The following is an 11,104-nucleotide window of genomic DNA, read 5'->3' on the forward strand; positions in this document are numbered from 1 at the left end:
GCGTCCTGTCCGCGCGATGATAATTTCGCAAACGATTCAGGAAAGATAAATTCACGAGACTTTCCCGGCACCGGCTTAATTGGCCACCGATTCCAGCTGAATGTGTCGTGGGACCGCGGCGAAGTAGCGAACTGAAAATAATGCGAATGACGTCCGGGAACAAGGCGCTCGTGAAAATATTATTTGACGACCGCGTATGTATATCTCACTTGGTTTCTCCTTTCTGATCTCTCCTTTTCGATTATGAGCGTTCATTTCGTATGTACCGCGTACTGTGATTTGTCAAAGAATCGCCTTGTTCGTTTTTTATTTATGCTTAATCTCCTAAATTATTGATTGAAATATTTCGCGAGCTTTCTTTTTTCGGAAAGTTAATTTTTTAATTCCACCTTCCACTCCAGTAGTGAAAAGTAAAAGTTTTGAAATAAATTCTCTCGCAGACAGTATTCAATGTACGAAAGAATATGTTTACAGGCAAATTCTAAACGAGCAATCGTAAGGATGCAACGGTTGAAATAATTAAATAACACTTATGTTACAACACTTTGTCATTATTATCTGTCAAATATCTGTTAAACAACGACCAATTCGACATTGTCTTGACGGAGGTAAGACAAGAAAAAGCGAAGAATATTATGCACCCAGATGAAACAAAGCAGCTCGGATATAGCGTTCGAGTGAACTTTGATATATGATGAGCAGCACATATTTTAAGCATTGAAACATGAAAATAATTACAGCATCGACATACGGCTATCATTTCTCGCAATCTGATATCTAAAGTTCAAATCGGTGCCTCAATAGAAATTACTCATGCAGGCATCCGATGGAAAGGTTTAATCAAGAAGTGGAAAGATTCGTACATATCGACGAGAATTATGCTGAAGCGATTAACATATTAATAGATATACGTTTTTTTTAATTGCCGTGATTTCCATCCAACAACGCGGACTAGAAATTTTCATACAATGTGCAATTTTGTTCGAGTCTTAACGGTTGCGTTGAAATTTGCATATTACATCGGGTTAGATAAGTGTTTCGAATAAAGTTTAACGATTTCGTTGTATAAATTGTGGACTTGTCCGCTAACGAATTTCTCAACTCCGTGAGAAGTCGTTGTGAAATTCATTGGAAAAAGTTCACTGCTTCTCGTAAAATTCTGAATCGTCGTACAAGAAATAACGTAACAAAGAATATAACTCAAAGATCGGTCAAACTAGCAAATTCAAGAGTAACGAAGGATCGCATCCGGTTCGTCGCAGGATCGCGTTGCGAGTCAAACGGCCTAGCAGTTACAAAACGATAGTGACACCGGTATCGCCGAGAAAGAGTAACCCAATCGTCTTTTCTTCGAGGCACGCGTGTAAACGTATCCATACGCGAGGAACGAAGGAAACTTAGCTGAAAGTGAAGAAAGAAGCGAACGATGGTAAAGAAGGAAAAAGACGACGAGGAAGACAAGGAGGATGAGGAGGAAAAAGAAATTCCGTAGGGACGAGGTGTAGGTCCGACCAGACGTGTTATCGACGCTCTGCCAACCCCTTAAATCAGCGAAGGTAGGTGAGCGAAGGGGGTGAAACAGAAGAAGAAAAAGAAGACGAAGAAAAGAAGGCGGAGGGCAGATCCACCTTTCCTTTTCTCTGATCCCTCGATGTTCTTTCTTTTTTTCTTTTCTCTTTTTCCTTTTTTTTTTTCTCTCCCAAGTTCGTGACGAAGAGAGGACATGCGCATGCAGATCACGTTGGTTGTAGCCAAGTGATAGCGTATCTGTGGGCGGCGCGTGCGTGTGGTCCTTCTATGTCCCCTTTAACTCCCATCCTTACCTTCGTTTCTTCCACCATGCTCGAGGGAACTCTCCGGCCCGTTTCAAGTCTCTTCTGCCGTCTCTCTTGCTCTTTTCCCTTTTCACCTTATACCTGGATCCTACCGGTTTATACCTCTCTTCGCTTTTAAACGAGGAAATGACAGACTTAATACGCGATTTAATACGTATCTACCTGACGATACGCTTTCCGCGCCGTGCCAGAGATCAGCATTTTCGACGATGGTTTTATTTTCTCTCTTCTTTTCGTTCGATAACTTTTAACGGCGCCGATAACCATCAAATACGCTTCAGCGAAACCCGCGTACAAATTTCAAAGAAAACAAAATTGCTAGAAGCCGAAGCAATTAAAACGAGCGAAAACGTTGGCTAATCGATGGCTGCCAATCGTATCCTCCTGAAATATTGTTAATTAAAATCCGAAGCCTGCGACAAACTAATAGCGAAATCAAAGTCATCGGGAAACAATGCAACTCGTGTCATAAATATCGAATGGTATCTGGATTATATCCCGGCGAATTAATTTCGCCGCACTAGCTGTCAAGAAATTATGTAAATTCGCTTTACAAGGCTGAGACACGAGGTTTCACTCTTCCCTTCCTTTCCTCTCTTCTCTGCCCTTTCTTTCTTTTTTATTTCTGATCCGGATCGGAATTCCTCGAGTTTCCAGGTTCGAGAACGAACTCCTAGTCGAGCAGCCTGTTGGAAGAAGTGGAAGTCGACCGGTCGTACGAGATTCTCCTTATCGACGCGAGCTGTCCCGTGTTCGGCCCGTTCCCGGGCCCGAAATAGCGTATTCGGACCCACCTCGTGCCTTTCCAGCACCTACCTTCGAAAAAGAAACGTAACCCTAGACGTATCGCGGTGTCATGTCCCGCGCACCTGGCGGCCTCGTTCTTTGTAACACGATACACGCGTTTCTTCTTCTTGTTCTTCTTCTTCGTCGTCGTTCTCTCTGCTGCTGTTCTTTCTTCTTCGTCCTTTTCTTCCTCTACTTCTACTTTAACTTCTTCTACTTCGTTGCAGTTGCCTCGCGCTTATTCTACTGTAGATAGACGCTGCTTTTTACTTAAACGTATTATGCACGAAGTAACGCAGTATATTACGAAGTAAACGCAGTTGATAATATCTTCTATGATATTTCTCATCGCTCTGATAAACGAAATTGATAAACGAGAGCGATCTTAAAAAAATCTTGGAAATTAATTTTCATTTTCACGAGGAAAGGAACTGACCAAAAACATCAACGACAACGAGAGTTTAAAAAATAATATAATAAAAGTTTATTTTACACGTACAAACGAAACACAACTTGGGCACGTAGGTACACAGTGTCAAAGAAATAGGAGGCGATCCTTTTGTATGTCCTACTCCGACTACCTATACATACATATAATACGTCGTGCGTAACATAATTACAGATCTAACGATCATGAATCCGTGATTAACATCCTGATATGCAATTATAATTATACCCTATGTATTAACAACTACGAAATACATACGCAGCTAAAAACACACTAAAAATCAAGGACGGAAGGTCCGCTTAACTCGCACGAGTCTCCATTATCTATCCTCTTGTTTCGGATAACTCCCAATATTAACCAATCCACTCTTGAACCATATTAGATCACGATCGATATATCAAAAAGTAACATCACCGACGTACCAACTCACGGTAGAACTCCATTTATCTGAACCTGTGAGGATGCAAGTAGTTCACATAATAGGAGTTCGCTGATTCTCTCTACTATTTATAAGATTTTTCGTTTATATAATAGAAATCAACATTGGGACAAATATCGATGTAGACGAGCGATCTTTTATAGAGAGCGATAACAAAATAAAAAATAGGCCTGCTCGTGTATATTTCGCTGTATAATTCAATACTTTAACGGAACGTTCGCGCGACAAAACTCGCATCGAATCTAAAAGAATTTAATCGGCAGGAGATCATTTACTCGAGCACTAGATGAAATTTCGTTCCAATAAATAGAGTTTCACTGTATGTATGAACCGTCGTATGAACCTTCCGAACGACCAGCCTGAAAATTTTACTCGAGTCCGTACGTGAATAAATTTTCCTAGTACAATGCCAGACTTGCCGCGATCGGTGGACGGAACACTAGGACGTCTCTTGTAGCACCACGGCCCCGGTGCCGGGCACAGGTATCCCCGGCGGCGGCGGTGACGTCGATACACCCAAATTGTGAGTCAACGAGTGCCTCCTGAGGTCGCAGTTCCTGCGGAACACCTTGCCGCAGGATGCACAATGGTAAGGTTTGATGTCCGTGTGCGTGAGAAGGTGGGTCTTCAGGTTGCTCCTCTGGTTGAAACTCCTGGCGCATACGGGACACTTATGGGGCGATTCCTCCATGTGTAGAATCTTGTGTACCGCGAGGGTTCTGCTTTGGCAGAATCCCTTGCCGCATTCCGCGCATTTGAACGGTTTTTCCTTGCTGTGAATGTACCTGGAACGAATGAAAGATCGATTTTTCTCTTGATTCAAATGCGCGCGCGATGATGTCGATGACAGATGTTCAGATGGAGAGGTTGGAATGGTCAGTAATGGGATTAGAGGGATTAGGGGGATTAATGATTGTCGGAGCGGCCGAGCGTGGAAATTTTCGTTTGGCTTTCCAAGATGAACGAGTGTTCGGGTGAAAGTGGTTTATTATTGGCTTAGGTTAGGTTAGACTGAAGTTTGGGAGTGCATATATATATATATGAGAGGATGTTTGAGTTGTTAGAAACATAGGAAATGGTTTGTGCGTGTGTCAACTAGCATTATAAGTATATAGTAAGCATTTAGTGACACGAATAAGGATGTTTAAATATGACTATACGTGTCCGAAGCAAAGTATCTACATAAATAACAATGCGAATAAAAATATCAAACCGATGGAGAACTTCAGCGCCGAATCTAAGCGAACTAAAATTAATTTCATCTTCCTCGAACAATCGTCAAGATGTTTTCAATTTTTCATTTCGATAAATCACCAAGCGTTTCGTCGTCTCTCCCATAAAGCGATAAAAGGAACAGCGTACAATATACGTTAGTTAAAAAACAGATAACACGAAGAACATATACTACGACTATTTTTAAGCTCAATGCTCGAGTCCAATTAACGGGAATTGCGAATGTATCGTGTCGTCGTGATTAATGATCAAGATACAAAAAGCCCGATAAATTGTCACGAATTGATCAACGTAATTAATACACCGTAACTATATTCTGATCGCCGTCATAATTACATGTTGGACCGTATCATTTCGTCGTATTTAGACGGCACACGAACATTGCAATCAATTTGAACAGGCTCGTGTGCTCGCTCGCGCGTGCGCTCAAACACCTCACGGGGAAGAAAGCCCGTTTCACGAGGTGCCATGATTGGTATAACTACTTTTGCCGTGCACACTTCCCTCGGCTCATCAGCATATATAATGGCAGCTTTATCTTGCGCGTCTCTTCCGCGAAGAGATCCCCCTTCAAGCTAATTTTTTAATAACTTCAACCTGCCGGTTGAATGCAGGTAAATTGAGTTCAATTATCGTCAATTCCAGTTCGTAATAATTTGCAATTATCACGGCTGGTGTCGAAGCTTTTCGATCGATAAGAATCTGCGTACTTTTTTGCGAGAAGTTTGGTAAAATCAAAAGTATAAAACGTTAATCCGGAAGAGGAAAGTTTCAAGATCTTTGATATCGCTAATAAACATTTAGATTGAAAAGAAACTCGGCTTCGAAAAATTCAAAGGGCTAATCAAATCCCTGTTAGAGAGATACCCCAACAGAAAGCTATAAACTTAACTCTCTTGCCCGCGATCGCGTCTGTTTGTTTATACTGGTCGGGAGAGAGTCGAAAAAATCGAATTCGTCCTACCTCGACGATTGAATGTAGCGGCGACATTGTTTTGCCCGGAGTTCATTTGTTCTTACATTACTTGTATTCTACCGGTCTTGATACTCCGAGGCAAAACAACAACATGATTCGATTTGTCCTCTAAATCATGCGCCGCTACACAAGCGATAAAACGTTCAAAATTCCAAGAAATCTTGATCCACGATTTTAATAAATTCTAAGTAAATTCGCAACGCTTTCACAGTATCCCAATCGTGTAAAATAATCTACGGAACCACAACGTGCATCCATAAACCGATTCACGGCGTGCCATTCTCCAGCTTACCTATGATCCCTCAGGTGATCCTGCCGTCGGAAAGCCTTTCCACAAATGTCGCACGAGTACGGCCGCTCGTCGGTGTGCGTTCTTTCGTGTATCAGCAGATTGTAGCTTTTCGTGAATTGTCGGCTGCAAAACTTGCAGATGAATTGCTTCTTGGGCCTGGACGCCCTGCACGTTCGCGGTATGCTCGACTCGGCGGAAGTGGACGTGGCTTGAAGCGGCGACGACGAGGACAAAGACGAGGACAGCGACGAAGAAGAGGACGAGGAACAGGCAGATGACGAGGCCGGGGACGTGAACGAAGAAGCCGCTATCTGCGACAGAGACGACGACTGCGGTATCGTCGTCGTAGAACTCGAACTCGCGCGATTTCCTTCCGATATCCGTCGCAACAGCGCCTCGTGATTACCGGAGGACGTCGCCACGGAAGTGTCTCTCAACAACACTTGCTGCTCCTCCAACAGAGCCAAATCGTCGTCAGGATCTGCGATAAAATCCAACCGTGCCTCTTCCTCGTCGTCCGGGGATTGCAACAACCTCTCAGCAGCTAGCTGATCGTTCTTCGACGGTATCGTCGAAGTCAGCGCCGTCTCTAGACCGGTATTGACCGGTGAACACCTCTGATTGGCGAGCCCCGAAGTGGACGACTGACTAACGGCCGGTGCGGTGCTGCTGGCGTGAAGACGATGAAGAGTCAAGTAGGTCTCCAATGCCTGGAGATTGAGCGCCGCGGCGGCGGCATGTCCAGGTGGAAGCAGGGCGACTCTCTGGAGGGCAGCGAGTAGTGCTCCTTGAAGTCCAAGAGCCACGCTCTGCAACGTGAAATTCGGTAATCCAGCCTCTGTGACACTGGCGACGTCTCGAAGCTCGGTGCTGGTGGACGTGGTCGCCGACGTGGAGGAGGAGGAGGAGGAGGAGGACGACGGGACCATTACGATTCCCCGGTCCTGCTCCTGGTCCTGCTGTTGTTGTTGCTGTTGCATCCTCCCCCGTCGCTAGAATCGTCACGGGTCTGGCTGAGGGATTGCCGACGTTTTGCCTGCACCATTGGCGAGAGTAACCTATCGATCCGACGGTTTTCGTTGACGACGAGATCGATGAATCGGATTGGATCGTTGGTTCACTGACCGATCGAACGGGTCCCAGCGTGTATCGCGGACCTCATGCTCGGCAATTTCCCGGCTCGATGGCGAGTAATCGTCCAGGAACGCGACAAGGTGGACGAACGTGGAAACGGTAAAGAGGAAAGACGCGCGCGATGCTGGCGGTGCGAAGGCGCCCCGACGACTGCTCCTGCCTCTCGCTGCTGGGCACTGCTCGTGGAGACACCTGGTGGCAGGTATCCGAGGCGAGTTGGGACCGTCCGCGAGAAACGGGCCCTGGATTCAGGAGAGAGAGCCACAGCTGGCCCGCAATTGCTCGCCGTTTCGGCGTAAACGGCGTCGTTCGTAATCTCGCGTGCACGCGCGACTGCGTGCGCGCGCGTCAGCTATCCGCTGTCGCCGTCGTTACGATATCGTTTCTGTCTCGATGGGAATTACGAGGACGATGCGCTACTAAGAGTCGCTCATCAGACCCTCGTACATGGAAGATCTTTGTGCGACGGTCGACCAGCAAACCCCCGCGGTTTTATAGCGGTCTAAAACCGTAAAAACGCGAAATAAATTCATAGAATCGTAACGTACGCGTAATTTCTCACGAATCGGATGATTTTGAGGGTGTTTCGGCTCATGCAACGCGATTATTTCTTTATTAAGAGCAGGTTTTTCATTGGAATTTTGTAACGCCAGCCTGATCGCTAACGCACACGCTAGTCTTTCACATTTTCACGAGCATAGATTTTATTCGATTTGTGAGCCGTTAGAGCTCGATGTTTGAATTAATTTCTGTCTAGCAATGTATCGATAAATCTCTGCGCTTCTGTGTCCACGACTATCGTTAAAACGTCGCGAATTAAGAATTACGAGGTACTTACGTAACATACCGTAAACCGTGAAAGCAACGAACAGCAAATTCTGTCATGGCGTGTGTCACCAGTCACGATATGTACACGTCTGGTAATAAACAATGTAAATACGACGTTGCTTGTTCGTTCGCGAGCTATTCGCACGTTCAACAGTCCGAATACGCGGATACACTGTCAGGTTGATAGAAATGCTCGCAGGGCGAATTGGTGAAACGCTAAACGATACCCCACGACACCGGGAAATTAATTATTTACTTGCTCGTAAAGTACTTGAAGCGATGCCGCTTATTTCCTATCCGCAAATTTTCATGTCTTGCTTACATTTTGTTTACCACTGGAAAATGCGAATTGGAAAATATCTTAATCAGTAGCACGTCTTCTCTTGATTAAAACCGTTAAATCGAGTCGTAGTATCGACATCGTTAATTTGAATATCGTAATATTCGATATGCTAATGAGATTTCTGGACGAGTACAAGAAAAGTTCAAATTTATTGTAATTATTTTTATGGGATGCATACGTTTGAATAATTGAATGAAAATAACAGAACTCTGACTGGACATTCTTTTAAATTTATACTCTCTGGGGATAAAGTTGACACATCTAGGAAATAAAATTACGTAATACGAGATAATTCAATTTTATAGAAGAATCATTAGTGTCAAGGATTAATCATCTCCATATATCTTACAAATAGTTAATATCTATAGTAGGAATTATTTAAATATTATCTTACGATGTTTATTATTATCTTAAAATTGTCGTTCGAACTTTTGCCCGGATGTGCAAGAATATTTGTGTTGAGAACAAGAAACGTTCAACCTTTTCTATTTTATCTTTCTATTTGTTCTACTTTCAAAAATTTTTCGGCGGTAAGACGCGCAACACGGTTTATGCCTCGTTTCTTCCATCGTCGTTTGTTTTTCTAACACCTGAGAGTCGACGGCCTCGTTCAGCAATTTCCAACAGCGTTGTGCCACCGGCGCCGGTGCTCTGACCAGGTCGCTAACAGCCGTTGTTTTTCGACAGGCCATCGGCTTATCACAGTGGCCAACAGCAGATGGCAATTGTTTACCTTCCCGCTTCCACAGTTGAGTTTTTGTATCTTAACCGCTCAAACGATTTACCTCCGCGCGTTCCGAAGAATTCAAATGAAAAAAGAACGCACAGAGGTACAAAACGGCGAGCCCCGTTCAGCTCGTTACGAATAGTAGGCAAAAATTAGAAGAAGAATTATCGAGTGCGCGTATCGTCGCACAAGTCGCTTCCGTCTCCGCGCTCGACTCATCGCTGCTGTTCGTACGACGTTCCACGCTCGGTTCGTGCGCGCTTCATCTCGCGTCACGGTTCAATCTGCGTCAAGTACGTGTTTGTGCTTGATCCCAACTCATAGCAGCTCTCTCGGCTCACCTCGATCGTAAGACTAAGTTACGTTATCGTCCTCTATGTTAAGCCTTGTTTAAATAAAGCTTAACATTGTTACAGTACGCGTTGTGATTATTCTTCGTTCAGTCTAAACTCTTTTCTTGGCATATCGTTGGTGCCCCGACGATACGCTCCGAACAATTTGCATTTTATATTATCTTGGACGAAATATATGCACTGTTTTGGTAGTTTGAAAAAGTACACGGTTTTTAAGTTAAAAAGTAACGGTAGAGAGTCTTAGAACAAGTACCTATCGCATAATCCGCATCCGAAAAACAAACCATAGATTTTTGTTAGAAATAAAATTTTAGAAGACGTAAAAGTTGAATCGGCATACCTGTTCCTTGATTACCGTTATCTTGATTTATCGTTCTATAGATCACTATGCGATGAGTTGCAAACTTGTATATGATTTTATATACCGATGAGACCAATAGCAATACTTCACTTAACGTAACAAGCGAATTTTAACTATCTATGCCTACCATATCTTCCTCAACTTTATTACTTATGAAGTCGTGTGAACGTTGCTCATAACCATGCTGGAATTTTCTTCAAACTATCGCTACACCAGTCAGTCAATCATAATCAGTTGCCTAGAATACAAAGTTTCAAAAACTTCGCAGTTACATTTGCATTAATTTCTAACGTATAATTCTACTGGCATCATTTGATTAATAAACAAGGATTTCCAATAGAGACAAAATTTCTGTTAATTTTGCTACTTATATCGTTTGACAGGATACGTAAGGATGCTGTCAGACGATCGACGACGATGTGGATATTACAAGATTCTCAAGGAAAACACGGTTTATCGATAAATATCGAGGGTATTGTATCGACGATACATATCGATGCTTCTAGTCGAGCAGCTTGAGATATTAACTCTTTACGATCTACTACCCCTTTACGATCTCGCGTCTCGAACGGAACGAGGCATTTTCCACGATGGAAAGAGGGAAGCGTGGATGGGCCCTGGGAGGGGCTGCGTGCCGCCGCGTTTCGACTCGGCTGCAAAGCCGCAACAATTTACGACGGCAATTAATGCGCGCGAGTAAACCGTGTATAGCGCCTATAGTTAGCTGCCTCTTCTTCGGCGTGACGCGGCGGCCAGGTAAACGAGCAAGAAAGACGGACACGTTCCTTGCACGCGCTGTACACGGCGAGAAGAACAGAGTGCCAAAGAAGCGCGCCAACCTCGATAGAAGCGGAGAAGATAGCAACAACGACGAACATCGAGAAGAAGAAGACGAAGAAGAGAAAGAAGGAAAAACAGAACGAGCGCGAAGGAAGCAGAAGACGACGACGAGGAAGAAAGTGGCGGGAAAGGGATCGGTAGAAAAGACGAAGAGAGCTCGAGGAAAGAGAAGACCGGGTTCGAGAGAAAGGGAGAGGAAGTGAGGCGAACCAAGGCAGACTAAATAATATTATAGGTGGTGTTCTCACGGTCCCGGGACGCCCGCGGGCCAACTCGTCACCCCCTCCGTCCCCTTCCACGTCTTCTTATTCTCCTCTCCTCACGGCCCACCTCGGACCCTACCTCTTACTCCCCCGCGCGTGAGTTTCGCCCACGCTGCAGCCCCACGAAGTCGTTGGGCCCCATGGATGGGAGAAAGAGAAGCCGAACGACCGGCAACGAGTATGGACGACAACGGACGAAGGGTCAGAGTTCAGCTCGCGCTCGCTGACCGTCACCGTGGACGCTTT

At 44.6% G+C, this 11,104-nt stretch overlaps 1 protein-coding gene across 1 annotated transcript; it reads right to left on the bottom strand.

The window, feature by feature from the left end:
• Nucleotides 1-3,081: 3,081 nt before the first annotated feature.
• Nucleotides 3,082-7,350, bottom strand: LOC100648880 (protein sister of odd and bowel). The gene is made up of 2 exons (XM_012315453.3): nt 6,010-7,350; nt 3,082-4,293 (listed from the first exon to the last, which is right to left on the bottom strand). The coding sequence occupies exons 1-2, from the start codon at nt 6,987-6,989 to the stop codon at nt 3,948-3,950; spliced, it is 1,326 nt and encodes a 441-aa protein (XP_012170843.1). The 5' UTR covers nt 6,990-7,350; the 3' UTR covers nt 3,082-3,947.
• Nucleotides 7,351-11,104: the final 3,754 nt, after the last annotated feature.

The sequence above is a fragment of the Bombus terrestris genome, chromosome 13 (assembly GCF_910591885.1).
Source record: "Bombus terrestris chromosome 13, iyBomTerr1.2, whole genome shotgun sequence".
Lineage (NCBI taxonomy): Eukaryota > Metazoa > Arthropoda > Insecta > Hymenoptera > Apidae > Bombus > Bombus terrestris.